This window comes from Crinia signifera, chromosome 1 (assembly GCF_055691185.1).
Source record: "Crinia signifera chromosome 1, ASM5569118v1, whole genome shotgun sequence".
In the NCBI taxonomy this organism is placed as follows: domain Eukaryota; kingdom Metazoa; phylum Chordata; class Amphibia; order Anura; family Myobatrachidae; genus Crinia; species Crinia signifera.
Window position 1 is genome coordinate 232466437 of NC_139217.1, and position 18996 is coordinate 232485432.

At 42.7% G+C, this 18996-nt stretch overlaps 1 protein-coding gene across 4 annotated transcripts in view; it reads right to left on the reverse strand.

Moving 5' to 3' along the window:
* Nucleotides 1–7039: 7039 nt before the first annotated feature.
* The window catches only part of CSNK1G2 (casein kinase 1 gamma 2), a 43303-nt gene continuing 31346 nt past the window's right edge, over nt 7040–18996 (reverse strand). For 3 of the 4 annotated variants that reach the window (XR_014472983.1, XM_083179424.1, XM_083179425.1), the window contains one exon: nt 7040–10071. Coding sequence is in view for 2 of the 4 variants with exons in the window: in XM_083179424.1 (XP_083035550.1) it covers nt 10020–10071 (52 nt within the window). In the remaining 2 variants the exon portion in view is untranslated. Of the gene's footprint in view, nt 10072–15116; nt 17102–18996 lie in introns of those variants that run through there. The other variant, XR_014472982.1, reaches the window with a different exon arrangement.

Below are 18996 nucleotides of genomic sequence, written 5' to 3' on the forward strand. Positions count from 1 at the left end.
CCGCCAACGCAGATTCAGATTGCTCAGACCTCTGGGCTTGAGCCCCACTGGGCACAGACTCACATGAAGGGCACAAATCCCCCTGATCCACCTGTTCAATTGTTAATTTAACACTGCAAACCCTGCAGTTACTTAACATGGCAGGTGCTTCCTACCCAAGAGCAGCAGCACTACACCTTTCAGTCATGATAACACACACAGTGCACAATGTCAGGCATTTGCACAGAATAATGTAACCATGTACTTATCTGCGCTGCTGCAATGGTCCCTTAGCGGACACTAGGGAAAGTGCTGCCCAGGAGAAACTTTCACTCTGATCTGCAGTGTAAATTCTCCTTCAGCTCCACAGTGTGGAGAGAAAAGGTTAGGGTATTGAGGAGAGGAAAGGTTTGTCTTTAGTGGTGCACCAATTAGCAAGAAAGAAATCATAAAATATACCTTTTATTATTAAAGTAAAAAAAAAGGACTGCGAAATATGACAAACAACATAAAACATGAAACAAGTGAATACAAGTGCATTAAAAGATGCACGTGCGGAGTCTTAGATCCACTGTCACAGTACTGGTGTGTGCCTATGGCAATGTTTGTGGGACACTAAGTTATTCCTTGTTCAATATTAAAATTTTTGGTAAATTTAGGAAAAGTGTCACCAGCTAGTATCTGTGGTCTGTGTCTTGGTTGCGCTATTTGCTGCTGGATGTTGGTTTGTTTAAGAATAAAGCCGGTGGTCTGCTATTTATACAGACGTGTATGTGAGGTTACACATATGGTTCATTCAACAGCACATATATCACACTCTAATGGTCCTATATATTGTGGGTTATTACAATACCATACGTACCCATATGTAGGTCAAAGAGGTTTTGCTGTGTGCAGACAGGCATAGATATCAGTGTTGATAATTGGCTAAGAGAAAATTCACCTGACAATAGCAAGTAGATAATTTGATATTATTGCCTACACTGTCAGGGCTATAATAGTCCCAACTAATATACAGTTGTGGCAAGATACACTGCGGTAAAGGTCTCCGCTATTATCATAGGTACTGAACAGGCAGCTGCCATCTGCTGCGTCTCCTGTTCAGGAGAGCGTCAGCCGCGAGGCAGTCTAGCGTGTACTCGTTAGCACGCTAGATGCCGGCTATCGGTCGGGTGATTGCAGCTTATAGGTAATTATTACAAAAAACATTAGAGTCCCTAAAAGGACTAGTATTACACAGACAGATATTATAGACAGTGATCTTAAGATGTCCGCACGGCTTGGTAAAATCCAATCTTTTTTATTGGATTTTATGAAAATATCAGAAAGTTTTGACAAGGCATCTCAACACAAAGCATATCAACAATCAGTACAATCACCTAGTCAATGCAAATTAAATGGAGGGAAAAAATAAAGGGGAAGGAAAGGGGGATAGGATTACTGGGTGGGATGTACAGTAGGAAGTAAACAAATAGGGGTCTCATAGGTTCTAGCATGGTGTAGTTTTGAGCCATATAGATTTCCATGTAACATGTGTAGGAACATGTGCCCTTTCAAGATGGGCTGGATCTGGACTGCCAATCACCCGTTTACCCTTTTTACTGATCTAAGGGGAGGATGTAGGAGAGCGCAAACTATCAATTGAAAGAATATGAGTTTGGGAGACCAATGATGGGTCAGTGTTTTTATATAGAGACCATTTCTCCCATTTCAATCTGGTGAGGGGTGAAGGGGAAATGTAATCCATCACCTCACTTTTTCAGCTGTTGGAACCATTCTGTCTGGAGAGGGTGTCGGATGACTCACTGACAGTCGGGTTCCGATGGTCGTTTCTCTGACATCAGAATCCCGACGGTCAGGAGCCGGACAGTCATTACTTACATTAAGTAATTAAGTCATTACCGAGTTACGCGGGCTATTTTCCCTCGTGGGGATCCACAGCCCCCATAGAGGGAGAAAAGAATAGGTGGCGAGCCCGCAAGGGGTTTTAATGCGTTCCTGACCGTCGGGATTCCGATGTCGGAGAAATGACCGCTGGAATCCCTACTGTCGGATGGTTAGACTATTTATTTATCTCAGAGCATTACCCTTTCTGCTAAGTTCACAATGTGCACAGAATCTACAGTAAACCAAGGTATAAAATTTGGGTCAACTGGTATTTAGTCCCGCACACCTGCCATAGCTTCCAGCAGCAGTACTAACCAATGCTTCCCATGTGGAAGGCACCAGCAATCCACAGCACTGCAAGTCAGTTTCTTTGAACAAGATAAGCCTGCATTATAAAAGAGGACCATGTAACATGTTTGGAGGACTACTAACCCCCTATAACTGACTCAGCAGGTACAATTTTTAATTGGGACCTATCATGACATCACTCAGATTTAACTTCCATTTGGAGTACACTCTGGGGGAGCTTAATACATTAACTAATTATTTATGCTGGTGAACATTAGCAGTTTTAAAATATTTGTGGACATTAGGGCCAGATGTACTAAAGCCTTGAAAAAGTGAAAGTGGAGAGTGATAAAACCACCAACCAGCTCCTGTCATTTTTCAAACACCGCAGCATGGCAATTAGGAGCTGACTGATGGAGAGTGATAAAGTTCCAGCCACTGTTCAAGGTTTAGTTCATGTGGTCCTTATATACTGTCATATGTAAAATGTTACCTTTATCTATGTTTTGTTATTTACATTCACTTCAATAGTTTTTTTTTTTTTCATAAAGACTGTTTATACCAAACACAAGTGTATACACAAAGAAGTGTATTAGTTCTTCACATGAAGTTGGACAGTCATGCTAAAGCTGGGTTCACACCTAAAGATATATCTGTCCAATCTGTATGGTGAGAAAAAAAATCTGAAAATCTACAGGAGCAAATGACAATCAAAAACCTGCTCCTAAACTCTGGAAAACAGACAGTGGTCATTCAGACAAATTGGTTAAATCAATTTGATTTAACCAATTTATACAAACAAATGATTTTGTCTATTTTGGGAGCATTCTGGAGCGAATGATTGATTGGCCTATACTCCCATACTTTACCAGATATTTGTTACCGCCAGATAGATTAGACAGACAGATAAATCTGTAGGTGTGTACCCACCTTTTACCCTTTGCAGTCCAAATTTTTGCAATTCAAATAGTCTGGTTTAAATGTTCAAAAATGACCTACATTGAATGTTGAACAATGTTGATATTCTTATTTTAAAGTGGCTCACCATCAGATCTGCTACTAGCGCTAGGGCTGTTGAGTCTGACTAGACATTGGACCTTAAAGGGTTAAGCTGGATACACACCTACAGATTTATCTATCCAATCTATCTATCTGGTGGTAACAAAAATCTGGTAGTTTATGAATGTGTGAACATGGAATGAGAAAAAAAGATGAAAAACAAAGCAGAACTTGCTATTTCCCACAAATAATTTATTAGAAAAGCATAACCAATATAAATGAAGTGCAAAATGTATAACGCATGCAATGTGCCATACAGTCATCAATGATCATTAACAAAGGGCTAACTGAAACCTAACTGTCCACAATAGATGATAATCAATTACACATGATATACAGTAAATGCTAAATACAATATGATTGGGCAATCTTTACATCCAGAACCTACACAGTAATCATATAGGTAACAAACTGTAAACAAAGAGCAAAATGGGTAAATTATAATGTAGTGCCATATATGGAGGATAGTGCCTTAAAAAAAAAAAAAAAAATCAAAAAACTGACCAGCCGTGCATATGGACAGGGAGATGAATCATCATTACAACTTGTAAATGAGAGACAATAGAAAACTACAAGATGAGGCGTGAATCATTTGTTTATGGAGGACCACAACATGCAACTTGCATATTCCTTGGAAAACCTAACCACAGTATACATGGCACCAAAGAGAACTGCACAAATTTGTGAGCTCAAAAGTTAGTGTTATGTAAAAAACTGTCTTTTGCAATTTCAGAATATATTTTAAATTGTTAACCTTAAATATTGTCTATGAGCAGGGCCCAGGGTTAATTTCCACCCCCCCCCCCAAATGGCCAAAAAGTAAAATTTCACCAGGGGATTGCTGGGATGTGTAGTTCAACAACAGCTGGAGGGCCAAAGGTTACCCGTCACTATTCTACAGCATCCAAAGGATTACGTGGTGCATCTCATGGAAGCTTTTATTTTTCATTTAGGACATTTTGAGATGTGTAATACCCCCACAGCTGGAGGGCCACAGGTTGAATACCTGTGTTCTACAGGTTGCATGTAGTTGCCATGGGGCAGTGTTTTTGACCCCCCCCCCCCCGCTCCATATGTTTTTGTGTAGTCTCCACAGCTACTCCTCTGATATACTTACTTTACAATGTTGTAGGTGGCAAGTCTACTTGCCAATAATTTGTGACTAATTTCAAGATTTGCAAACAATATAATGGACACTCATCTAACAATGTATATGGACTTCATTAAGGCATTTTCCAAAAAGATGTGGCTTTTACAATTTACCCATATTAGTTCTAGTTAGAGGCTTGTTGCCACCAATACATTACAAAACAAAAGCATGACTCCATACAAAGGCCCGTATTCAATGCGGCCAGCGAGGGGGTTAAAAAAAAAACCTGCATACGGCGATTCACCCTCACTCCAAAAAGTAGGGAGTCAGCATATGCAGGGGGTCAGTTGAATACTGACAGGGCGATCTGTGACAAAGAGCAGGCAGCCCTGCTCGCTGTCACAGCTCGCCCCCGGCATTGAATATACCCCTAAAACTGTTTTGGAAGGTAATCAGTAAGATACAATAAAATATTTACCTATGGTGCAAGGTCCCTCCAGCTGTCCACTGCCGCATTCCTCTCTCTTACTAATACCGTCTTCTTTCTGATAGGATGGGTGGCTGTCTGGGCCCATTTCATATGAATTGTAGATGGTACCGATTGCAGTTTGAAATGGTAGGAAGAAAGAGGAGGGCAGTAATGGGACTGTTGGAGGAACCATCTGCATTTCGCATTTTGCTACACCATAACTTTTTTTCTAACATTTCACAGCATTCCAAGGGAAAACTAACTTTTAGACTATGGTACCTTTTTATTAAAGAACATTAATGTATAAATAAACATTGGTGATTTAATGCCAGATGTATACGTTATTATGCATTGTTGTTTGTTTCTAATAAATGATATGTGGTCTGCAGAGATTGTTGTTTGTTTCAACCTCCTTTACCCATTGCTTTTTGCTATGAAAACGATCAGACAAGTGTATACCTTGCACAAGAGAAACCAGATAGTGGGACAGTTTGTCCTTCAGGTGGATCCAGTTTCAACATGACAGAACAAAATAAACTCATACAAAGATAACCTACACTGCTACAGGTCAGTAAAGGACAGGTGTGAAAACATAGTTAATATGAAATACAGTAGGAAAAAGACACAGTTCTATAGACAGTTTCACAAAGTGTCGCAGTCATAGATAGATCACTGTCATTATTTTAAGACTAAACTGTCTTGAAACACAATTTTTCTGTTCAAATCAGACCCACCTAAAATCGTTTCCGGATCTAGATATATAAAAATGACTAAAAGATTTATACTGATACACATTAATCTCACAATAGCAAGTCACTTTACCATAGAAGACTATAAAAATAAGAACACTTCTTGAATCACTTTATACATCCTCCTTTAGTATTGTGGTTTCCTGCTTTAGCAACATAATGTTTTAAGCCTTGGGATCACTTGGTCTACAGCATGATGTTCGACAGTCATTAGGCCGACACCATTAGGTCGACATGGGAAAAGCTCAACATAGGTCTAGGTTGACATGGTTCTAGGTCGAAAGGTCGTTAGTTCCACAATGTCTAGGTCGACAGTAAAAAGATCGACATGGGGTTTTTCACAGTTTTTTTTTTTACCTGAATGTCAACACCGTCGACATGGACACAGGTTAAAGTGCACCGCATCGCTCGGCACACTATTTTATTCTCCCACCACGCCCTAGTGGATGGTAGGGCATGAAATACCACCTGTCGGTTCAAGAAACAGTGAAAAACCCCATGTCGACCTTTTCACTGTCGACCTAATGACCAGTCGAACTAACGACCCGTCGACCTAGAACCATGTTGACCTTTTCCTATCTCGACCTAGACCCACGTCGAGCTAATGACTGTCTACCATAATGCTGTGGACAAAATGACCGCATCCCATTTTAAGTGTACATTCAAAATAAATTACAAGTATATTCATTAATGCAAGGAATTTTCTGCAAAATCATAAATACATGTTGTAATGTAAAAAACATAAGGGTCCATAATTCGGATATATAGTGCACAGGTAACTCCAAACATATACTGTAACCAATAGTAACCAGCAAGAGTCCAGCTTTTAAGGTTCTATTTTAGTAATACTAGACACCTGATTGGCTGCCATGGGTTATAGTGAGCTTTTGCAAATGTCTGTGCAGCACTGTTTAAGGCCCATACACACTGGGCGACAGAGCTGAGAGTCGCTCAAAACAGCAAGTGTGAGCGGCTTTCAGCTCAAAGCCGCCCAGTGTGTATGCCGCGGCGATGAGCGCTGCTGCGCACTCCCGCATTATCGCCGGGAAAGCCGTTCATCTGCTGGTATTACCAGCAGATGAACAGCTTTGAGGACGGCTTTGCATAGCACTGCGCTGAGCGGTTTTCCACCCAGCGATGATAGCAATCATCGCTGTCCATTCACGCTGCGCAAAATTGCCCAGTGTGTATGGACCTTTAGATACAGTGGGGGAAATGTACTAATGTGGGAGTTCAATTGCTATGGGCAATCAATCAGAATCTACTTCTTATTTATTTTGCACCTTCTACAAAATAATAGAGTATCTGATTGGTTGCCCATAGCAACATCCTATCTGAAAAAGAACTACCATCTTAGTAAATTTCCCCCAGTATGTCTACTAAGATTTCAGGCATTAAGAAAACCCCTGTTATTTAGTTATATGCAATTATTTTTTTTCCATTATAAAGCCATTTTATGCTCCCAAACACTCCCTGAAATTATTTGTAAAGACGCAATTAAGTATGGTAAAAAAAAAAATTGTTCACATATTTTATTAAAAGGGTTCAAAATGGTCTAAATGAATGCAAATCTGTAGTCCAAAAAGAAATGAGAATGTAGCAATGACAAATAAATGGTCAGTCCCTGCTACAAGTAAAGTGACAAGAGTGACTTAAGAAATACAATTTGTAATAGGAGTAAGGTATCAAGGTGAAATAATTTAGGGGTCAGACCCAAAGGATCAATCAACAAAAAAACAATAATATATTTAAAGGTTCAGTCTCTCTTTGGATCATGTTGCCCAACTTGTGAAATGTGTTGGGCGGATAGAGGATTCCTAACAACGTACAGAATCAGTGAACCCATATGCAAATATAGAATTTTGTTTTGCAGGATGACAGCATTTCTATAAGATTTCAGTGGAGGTGGTGCATTTTCAGAAGTGTTATACAATCCAGGAAAGAGGACACACAGCCCTTTCTCCTCACAAAAGGTCCTAAAATGTTATACTCATGCTACACATTTAGCATGTGACTCCTGTACTTTTGCTAATTAGGGTCCTGTATGTGTGAAAACAAAGAAATAGTGTAACCAAAAATCCGGCGCTTCCAGAAAAGTATATACACTGCATATACACAGTGTTTACACAGCATAAGAGTGTGGGCCTCATTGGAAATTCTGCCTATTTTCAGACAGAAAGTTAAATATGGAGTCTAATCATATGTTTTATTGACATTTTTCGATGTATATCCAACTTGAGAATTTGACAACACCAAAAAACAGACAAAAGGAATGTTTTGAAACACTGATTTTGGACATTTGGACTATGTGAGACACTTGACGCAAGAAAATATACCTATTCTGTATGTGTGGAGTTTGTATGGTCTATTCGTGTTTGTGTGCAGGGCCGAAACTAGGTGTTTCTGCGCCTGGGGCGACAGTCATTTGGTCGCCCCCGTGGGACACACCAAATGACTGCCCTGGCTTGGGTACAGGTAGCGGGGGTCCGGGGACTGGAGTAGGTTAACTACGGCTCCTAGCTCTGCCGGGCGGTGGGCGGGTAACAGATTTTCAAAAGACTTGCCGGACGCTGATTGGCTGTCTTTTCAAAATCATCAGTGCTTCCCACCGCCAGGTAAATAGCGCTAGGAGATGGAGTGACGAGTGAGTGAAAGCTGACGCTACACCAGTCCCTGGACCCCCGCTGCCAACATACCTGTGTGCAGCCAGCGGGGGTAGGCAGCGTCCAGGGACTGGTGTAGCGGCTGCCTTCACTCACTCAGTCTCCTAGCGCTATCTGTCTGTGCCTGGCGGCGGGAAGCGCTGATGACTTTGAAAAGACTTGCCGGACGCTGATTGGCTAAATTCAGCCAATCAGCGTCCGGCGAGTCTTTTCAAAATCTGCTTCCCGCCCGGCAGCGCTAGGAGCCGGAGTTAACCCACCAGTCCCCGGACCCCCGCTGCCCATCCCCGGGACCTTGCTGCCCGTCCCCGCTGCCAGGAGTCCCAGGACCGCACACTAGCGCCCCTCCAGCGCCTGGTGCGCGTGACCCTGTTGTGTGTTTCCATCACACATTCCAGAAACATACAGGTAAATAGTTTTTTAACAAAACGGGCCCTAGTGTGTTTAAGTGTAGAGAATGTACACTATAAACTGCAATAGGTTAGGGAATGGTGTGTGTGACACACTGCACTGCATATAATTGTGGGGCTAGATAAATGAACAATAATAAAAAGTTATCTAGATGAAATTACAACGGTTTCCAATTTATTATATGCCATTGTGTTATGATGACATTCATCATACATCATTATAGAATATGGGTTATTATTGCAGTAATCACTTGGTTTGCAGTGCTTATTTATGTACATGCTTACTTAGGCTGTATTTCTGGTGTTTTGGCTATTTAGTGTACACATTATTAATCTTTGCAGAGGTGTGCATTTCCTGTAGGATGTTTTAAATACTGGTGTTTCATGCTACCTTTTATGTTAATGAAATACGTTTTTTGATCCCACGTATTTCACATCTCTGCCTTTAATATTTGATATATTGTACTTCATTTTAGTCTCATAATGAAATGCATTATGTTAACGTACACTGTAAAATAATTAGCATTGGTTGCAGCTATAGTTGCTTGCATGCACTACTGAATTACAAAATGTTAGTTTACGGCAACATGGTACATGTTGATGGATAATAATGGAAATAGAGTTTGAACTGTATGGAATACTTCACTGAAAATTGCATTTTAAGAAATGTAGTCCCCTGCTTTAAGTGCCCTGTGTAGGACTTCCCCATGAACCCAGTGTCCATCTTCTCCTTATGCATGCCCCTTGCCAAATTCCCTCTATACGTTTCCATTGGATACCCCTCATAAATCTGGCCTGCAATTACATTATCCATAGCAAAACAAAGAGTTTGGAAAGGTGTACAAAAATGTATCATTTGTTTATCGAATATCTTACTTTATATTATAAGTGACTGAACCTTTAAATAGCAAAGTAACATACAATATGAGGGATTATTTCATTTTGTAGAATTGAGCAGATTTCCATAACCTTATGGCTTAGCAAAGCCAGATATAACATAGTAGAATATAAAATGCAAATGTTTATAGCGAACTTTACATCGGTGTATTACATACTCTCAAGCTCAGACTGAGTCCTGGATGAAAGAGGGAGGAGATTTAATGCACTGTTTCTCTGTGCCTCCATGCACAGTACTCCACTTTGGTTTACATTAATGTCAGGTGTTCACTTGCATTTTTAAAGTTTACTTCCAGTATATTTCTTCTTAGGAGCAACAACTTCCACTTTTCCACTTGCTAGCAATGGTCTGCAAATTGCGGATTGGATACTTCTTTCATTTTCTTTCAAGTCCAAGAACAAGTAGATAATATGGAGAAGACAAATCCACTCACTGTTCCGCGTGACCTATGCTGTTGCTTGGAGAAGGGACTCTGTTGTCTGGAAAGAGTACACCTGCTCTTTGTGAACACTTGAAAAAAGCAGAGGTCATTTTTGCTGAATATTTTTCCTCTTCCTTCTTTTGAAGAAGCAGCAGCATCTGAGAAGGAAGAATAAATCATTTACAAGCACAGACAAGACACAGGAGCAGCGGACTAAAAAAGGAAGGTTTAAGTCCTACTGTATGTCAGTCACACATCACACACAAGCAAGGTCATTTTTTAAATGTTAATCTGTTCTGTAAACCTTTTTATGACTGGGCCCATTTTTATGGTTTTGCATTAATGAGGTCATTCTGGTCTTGCGCCTTTGCATGGAGGAGCTATGTTTTGCTACTGCACATGCGCAGGCTCTGTTTGCAAATGGACGCAATGACTTGTATAGTCGCCAGCCCATTTGCACAGAGCAGTGCGGGCGTGGGGCGGGTGACACGTGTCGTGTCCATGGGAATTCTTAGCATGGTACTTGTTTCCTAGCACGGCCACACCGATTTACATCGGGGTGGTCGTGTCGGAAAAATCGGGTCGATCGCATCGCATGCGATTTGGTCGCATGCGATGCGATCGTCGCGACCGACCGATTTTGGACCCGATTTTTTTTTTTTTATTAAATGTAAATCGGGTCCCTGGGACCCGATTTTACATTGGATTCAATGTAAAATATTCCCAACCCCCCCAAATGTCACGGCGTACACCCCACCCCACGATAGACGCCAACCCGAAGCGTGGCGAGCGCAGCGAGCCCGCGAGGGGCGGCGGTGCGCGTCCTCCGACCTTTTCATTCCCCTACTATCCATGTCGGCGTGGAGTTGAGAATAGAATAGTGTGGCGAGCGCAGCGAGCCACCGAGCCCGAAGCGTGGCGAGCGCAGCGAGCCCCGCGAGGGGACACGGATACCTTCACAGGTAAACGCGTCCCTTCGCGGACTTCACAGGTGTCCGCGTCGCCACGGACACCTGTGAAGCCCGCGAGGGGACGCGTAAAACTGTGAAGGTATCCGCGTCCCCTCGCCACGCTTAGGGCTCGGTGGCTCGCTGCGCTCGCCACACTATTCTATTCTCAACTCCACGCCGACGTGGATAGTAGGGGAATGAAAAGGTTGGAGGACGCGCACCGCCGCCCCTCGCGGGCTCGCTGCGCTCGCCACGCTTCGGGTTGGCGTCTATCGTGGGGTGACGACGGGGACATCTAAAATGTGAAATGGGTCATATTGGCCCATTTCACATTTTTCACATTTTTTCAGGATTTCAATGTTAAAAAATCTTTTAACATTGAAGCCTATGTAAAAATCGGGGGCATCGCGTCGGGACCTATGTTAATGGTCCCGACCGACGCGATGCCCCCGATATTTTGTCCTAGCCGGCCAAATGGACCTGATTTCAAAGGAAATCGGGTCCATCTTATGGATCGTGTACCTTAACTAAAGGTACACGATCCATAAGATATGTGGCCGTGCTAGGAAACAAGTACCCTTAGCATTTCATGGGTGTCCCCATGAAAATGCTGTCTGCTCCAATGGTTGTTTGACCATGATGTGGGTGCTGAGGGTGAGCAGCTGCCATCACCGGATGACAGCTGCCCACCCTTTTCGCTTACAAGAGTGCTGCAAATCTGAGTCACCAGCGTGACTTAGATTTGCAAATGCTTTCGAAATCATTTGCTGGTCTGCAACCATCGAATGATTTTGGCCCGGTGCGCAAGGCTGCAAACAGATGTTTATGCAAAACATCCATTCGCATGCGTGCAGGGATATTCGCCGTGCGAGGGAGGAGGCATTCATGCGGACGGCATTTAGTTGGCTTGGAAAACTGCAAAATTCCCAGCTTAGTAGGTCATTCTGGTTGACTCGCAAAGTGTAACGTTTTGGTTTCCCAAGGCACACATAATTTATTATGCTAAAATGGGAATATTTTATTTTACATGCAGTATATGAATGTATTCAAAGTGAGTAGAACATTTCCACATACCTGTATAGGGTGAGATGTAATAAAGTCAGAGTTCAGCCTTTTTTAAAGGGGTAATCATTTACAATTCAAAACTATACTTTGTAAATAATTGCCCTTTTAAAAGACATAGGCAGTGCAAAACCTCTGCCTCAGGCTCTTAGGGGGTTATTTTGGTTCACTCACTTCTGGCAAATTCACCTTCTTAGATGGACAAAACCATGTGCACTGCAGGTGGGATAGATGTTACTTGTGCAGAGAGAGTTATATTTGAAATAGAGGGTAGTTGATAACTAGTTATCAACAAGTGCAGGGGGTGTAGAGGAATACGATGAGCTTTGTCAAGCTGCAGTGTGAATAAGGGGTAGTCAGCCCCTTCTGGGTACAAAAAGAACAAGGGGGTACACTGCGCTATACAATAAAAAGACCAATCAATAGATCAATTAATTCATTAATTAAAAAGAGTGAGGTGCCAATTGGAAATAAAATGCAATAACATTGATTAAAACATATATAACATTTCAGCATGACATACCATAATTAAAATAAATTAGCGCAAATTAGCACTAAGGCAGAGGTAATAAGGAATTAAGTCCAGTCAATACGGTACCGTATTTTTAGAATCCACTGTTCACTTGGTCCGTTCCTATAGTGCCTCTTTATTGTAAGGAAGCCAGAGTCGGCTAAGTACAGTCCAATAGTGAATGTTGATGTTATTTGTATCCATATCATCCAAAAAAGGCCCGCAGTAGGTTTCTTTCAGTGGAGTGATTTGGAGTGATACTCCTACAACTTGTGTGGAACCTCCGTCCAGGTTGGGGCGTAGGGCTGCCCTGGAGAATGGGACCAATTGGTGACCGCTGGTCAAGAAACTCACTGGGTGAGGCTGGTCCGAACCCAAATTAATGGGATAATATCAGGGTGGATGAGACTGGATGTGGTTTGCCCTCTGATCTACAAACACGTTTCGCCAGTAACCTGGCTTTATTACTGGCGAAATGCGTTGGTGGTTCAGAGGGCAAACCACATCCAGTCTCATCCACCCTGACATTATCCCATTCATTTGGGCCCGGACCAGCCTCACCAACCTCCTCACCCAGTGGTCACCAATTGGTCCCATTTTCCAGGGCAGCCCTACGCTCCAACCCAGACGAGGTTCCACACAAGTTGTAGAGTATCACTCCACTGAAAGAAACCTACTGCGGGCCTTTTTTGGACGATTTGGATACAGTGAGATCTATATTGCAGTGTAAAAATAAAGCAGTCAGTATTTTCCCTGCACAGAAACAAAACATCTCACCCAAATCTAATTCTCTCTGAACATTTTACATCTGCCCCCTGCAGTGCACATGGTTTTGTCCATCTAAGAAGGAATATGCCAGAAGGAGTGAACCCGAATAACCGTCTTCATGCCAAATGATCTCTGTGCTGCTCACTAACGTCATTATTCCTTTAGGTGTATAGATTCCATTTATAATGCAATACAGGTCAACAAAATATCTCCTCTATCACTTACAGAATGCCAATAGTATGACTGTTAACTTCAAATGATGTATTATACTCATTTAGAAGTGATTTTGCACAATATTGACCTGTCCTTCCCAAATTGCTTTCACAAGCACATAGGGGCAGAGTCAATTAGTGACGAGCTGCTATCTGCAGATCCTAATGCACATGTTTCTGTGCATTACAGGAGGCAGATTCTGTTTACAGCTCCATAGCAGGCAATCAGTATCCGCCATCTGCAGTTAATCCACAGACACTTCCGTGCTAATTGTATAGGCTTCTTCAGGAAATACAGATGCCAACTAGAAGTGTTCTAAAAGTTTTAGAATTAGATTTATACATACTGTATATATTACTTATATTTAATTGTAATAATAATAATTTTATTTATATAGCGCTCTTTCTCCAATAGGACTTAAGACGCTTCCCACATACAAAAAAAATGTAAAGGTGCATACACACTGTACAATTTTTTTTATTTTCAATTTCGTTGAAAGACATTTCCCTTGAACCCAGTATCCTGGACGAAAGATGTTGATGAAAGATATTGACGACAAACGAAAGATGAAAGATCTAGCTACACTTTTGTAGGCTCTTTTTGAAAGATATCCAAATTGAGCTGCATGTACAGTTCACAAATAATCTTGATGAACAACTGGCAGGTACGCGCATTATCATTCGTCTTTCGTCGCAAACGCACTGACAGCTATTTTGATCAACTTCGTTTAGAATGGCCGAAATGAACAAAATTGGTCAAAAAAAATTGTACAGTGTGTATGCTCCTTAATACAGTACAGGAACAAAGAAGTACAGAAAAGCGGGTACTTGTTTCCTAGAACGGCCACAATCGTGAGTGATCGTGGCTCTTAATTAAGGGACACGATCCTCACGATGTGGCTGATTTTTTACAATTTTTTCACTTTGAATGACAGAAATCGGGTCAATCGGTCGGTCGCGACCAATTAAAATCGGCCGCGATGCGACCGACCGATTGACCCGATTTTTCCATAGACTTCAATGTTAAAAAATCTTTTAACATTGAAATCGGGAGGATCGCGTCGGTCTTGTGCCATTATAATGGCACAAGATGAGATGGACTTGATTAAGTCCATCTCACATAGGGTAAAATGATAAAAAAGGTGAAATGGCCCAATATGACCCATTTCACATTTTTTATGTGCCCGCCATGACCCCACGATAGACGTCAACCCGAAGCGTGGCGAGCGCAGCGAGCCCGCGAGGGGCGGCGGTGCGCGTCCTCCGACCTTTTCATTCCCCTACTATCCACTAGGGCGTGGAGTGAGAATAGAATAGTGTGGCGAGCGCAGCGAGCCACCGAGCCCGAAGCGTGGCGAGCGCAGCGAGCCCCGCGAGGGGACGCGTATACCTGTGAAGTTAGACGCGTCCCCTCGCGGGGCTCGCTGCGCTCGCCACGCTTCGGGCTCGGTGGCTCGCTGCGCTCGCCACACTATTCTATTCTCACTCCACGCCCTAGTGGATAGTAGGGGAATGAAAAGGTCGGAGGACGCGCACCGCCGCCCCTCGCGGGCTCGCTGCGCTCGCCACGCTTCGGGTTGACGTCTATCGTGGGGTCTAGCCCACTTAGTAACATTTGGGGGGGCAATTGAAACAAATCTGGTGAAAAAAAAAAAAAAATCGGGTGAAAAATCGGTCGGTCGGATCGGTCGCATCGTATGCGACCAAATCGCATGCGATGCGATCGATCCGATTTTTTATCTTACGACCACAACGATCTAAATCGTTGTGGCCGTGCTAGGAAACAAGTTTTCTAAACTATACTTAAAGGAATTACGGAAATGCTCGAGTAAACAGGAAAGTCTTCAGACTGTTTTTGAAGGATTCTAGAGTGGGGGACTCTCGAACTGTACAGGGCTGTTTTAGCTGTTGATCTTACAATATCATTGCCACTGATGTAGGAGCTGTTGGTAATTAAGATGAATCTTTAAAACTTCACGGATTTACACATAATGGAGGGCAAGCCCAAACCACTTGAGGATGAAGACATGCATACAGTTTAACAGAATGCACATTCTAATACGTGGGAGTGTCAGTGTGAAGGAATGTTCTCCCATGTGGTTGTAGGCATAATAGGCACAAAGGACTTCGTTCTGGTTGACTCGCAATGCTGCGAAATTCACAGCTTTGCGAGTCAACTAAACGCCGCCCGCACGCCGATTTTCCCTGCACACATGCAAATGGATGTTTTGCATAAACATTAATTCGCAGCTTGCGTACTGGGTAGAAATTTGTCCTGCAGAACTCTGAGCAGCAGAGATGGCTACAATTTTCAGGAGTGCTTTTACACAAAATGTAGACATAGCATCTGTTAGGAATCAGTAGCATGCACTCACAATAAAGGCCCATACACACTGGGCGATTTTGAGCTGAAAGCAGCTTTCAGCTCAAAAGCCGCCCAGTGTGTATGGCCCCCGCGATGAGCGCTGATGCATGCTCCCACATCATTGTGAGCCACCGCCATTCATCTGCTGGTATTACCAGCAGATGAGGTGGTCAGCTTTTCATAGCGTTCTGCTATGGAAAGCCATCCACCCTGATTAAAATTGCTTGGACGGGCGAAAATTGCTCGGTGTGTGTACACTTTTCCCATCATCGTTTCAGATACACGCTGGGTAAAAACAACTAGTGTGTATGCACCTTTCAAGATACATCTGCCTAAATTTTATTTTACCTGCCATGGAATAATAAAATGTATTAGGGGGGTATGCAATCCTGAATAACGGCTGTCAATCCCTCCCAACAGCTGTGATCCAGGCCCGTTTACGTTTTGCCCGACAGCAAATCGGCAGACGGGATTCAATGTCCACCTGCCGATCAGCGAAAAGTGGGCGTGTCCGCGAAAACAGACGTGGATTGTCGTTCTGGGGCCCGGGATCGTAAAATCCACGGCTGTTATTTGTAAAACAGGCCAGACAGCTTCTGAAGTCAGGCTTGTTCTGCCATGATCCTTCTTCAATGCTGTCAATAAAGACAGCATTTAATAGGGACCCGCCGCCATTTCCACTGTTGGGAATAGTGGTAGAGCATTGCATACCCCCCCATAGTCAAATATAATATAGTCAACTGTCATAATAAAAACAAAAATAAGCCTTGAAAACATTGTTTATAGCATATTATTTTATTTAAAATATTTTGGAAACAAATTATTACATGCAGAAGTTATCAAAACAAAGAAAAAAAGGTGTTGGTTGTAACTAAAAACAAAATAAAACTGCCGAAACCAGAACAAAGAAAATGATATATAAAATAGAATATGAGCTTCAAATAAAAATGTGTGTGTTTGTGTGTGGTGGACACAAAGTACGCTAGCAACAGATTTAAATATAAAAGTGTTGAAGGATAATGTGGGGTCAACCAATAAAATTTTGTCTGGAGAATTTCTCACTAAATAGTCATTCATGAGGCAGAAGTGATGCTGATGCACTTGCAGAAATCTCCAACTTCATCTGTTGTAGCTCTTTTAGTTGATGTTGGGACATCTCATTCAGGAGCTTTCCAGCAGAGTCCCAGACACTCAGCATCCTCAGGTCCAAGAATGTCAGTCCCTGCAGCAGCCATACATTGTTACTCGCCCAACTGCTTAAAGTGTTTCAAACTCAAAAGGGCTATTCCTCAGAAGTGTCACCGATGAGTATGAGATGTCCTAATGCACAAAACGGATGGATGTGTTACATGCTTGATTTTTTATCGGTTCTGTGAATGCATTCTATATTAAAAGGCTTTAAGCCTTATTAAGGTTGTCTGCACAACTGGTGTTTTTTTTCAAATGTGAAATCTGTATGTTATTGAGATCTGCATATGTAAAGGGCCCTCACGAAGTGGAAAGGAAGTGATTAACTCTTTGAGTGCCAATGTCTCTGTGCACAAAATAATAGCTAAAAATGCCAGCGTTGCTCACAATTATAAAAAGTCTAATAAAATAGGGTTAACACTTGCAACTATTTTTTTCTGTGAATAATTTCCACAATTTATATCAACATTTGAAAAACCAGACAGATTATTTTGAATGAAAGGTAATTAGCTTTTATTTATGTAACTATGATAACAGGGATTTGTGCTCTGATCCTGATACTGGAAATTTATCGTGAAAAGGAAAATAGTACAGAGTATTTTTTCATAAGGAAGGTTTTATATTATATCAACACATAACAACCCCTTTATTAGCCAGGAGAGAGACGTTAGGAGTCATTAGATATGGCTATGGTGTTAATCATGTTTCTTTCGAATAACCACAGTACACAAGTTGAAGGCCTCCTACCGTAGAGAAACTCCCAAAAGACATCACTGGAATTTTGTGTGACAATAGCAATAGTTACTGATGTTGCAATGAACGGTACTCTTTACCTAGAACGGCGCCCATCGCGACCATCGCATGCACTAAAAAACGGGTGCGATGCGATGCCCGCGATTTCCCATAGGGATCAATGTTAAAAGTGTGATTGGACGCGATTTTAGTGTTCAATGGCTCAATGGCCGCGATTTTTCCATAGGAAACAATGTTAAATGGGCCACAGAGCCCAAATAGTCACCCTAAAGTCAGAAATGGCCCCCACAATTGTTAACGCCACCCCACGATCAACGTCAACCCGAAGCGTGGCGAGCGAAGCGTGGCGAGCGAAGCGAGCCCGCGAGGGGCGGCGGTACGCGTCATCCGACCTTTTCATACCCCCACTATCCACGTCGGCGTGGAGTTGAGAATAAAATAGTGTGGCGAGCGCAGCGAGCCACCGAGCCCGAAGCGTGGCGAGCCCCGCGAGGGGACACGGATACCTTCACAGGTAAACGCGTCCCTTCGCGGGCTTCACAGGTATCCGCGTCCCCTCGCCACGCTTCGGGCTCAGTGGCTCGCTGCGCTCGCCACACTATTCTATTCTCAACTCCACGCCGACGTGGATAGTGGGGGTATGAAAAGGTCGGAGGACGCGTACCGCCGCCCCACGCGGGCTCGCTGCGCTCGCCACGCTTCGGGTTCACGTTGATCGTGGGGTGGCGTTAAGAATTGTGGGGGCCATTTAAGACTTCAGGGGGACTATTAGGGCTCTGTGGCCCATTTTACATTGTTTCCTATGGAAAAATCGCGGGCATTGAGGCATTTAACACTAAAATCGCGTCCAATCACACTTTTAACATTGATCCCTATGGGAAAATCGCGGGCATCGCGTCGCACCCGTTTTTTTAGTGCATGCGATGCCCGCGATTTTTTACCCCCGATGACCGCGATGGACATCGTGGGCGCCGTTCTAGGTAAAGAGTACCCAATGAACTTTAATGAATAAGAAATAGTCCAATTGCATCTTATCCAAACCCTGAGTCCCGGCAGTATATAACATATATACTTGAGTATAAGCCTACTTTTTCAGAACATTTTTTATGCTGAAAAAGCCCCCCTCGGCTTATACTCGAGTGAGGGTCCCACTTGAGTCAATGAGTTTTCCCAGTTTTTTGTTGTACAATTAGATGACTCGGCTTATATTCGGGTCGACTTATACTCGAGTATATACGGTACTTTTCTAATAACAGTGAATGAATATTAATAAA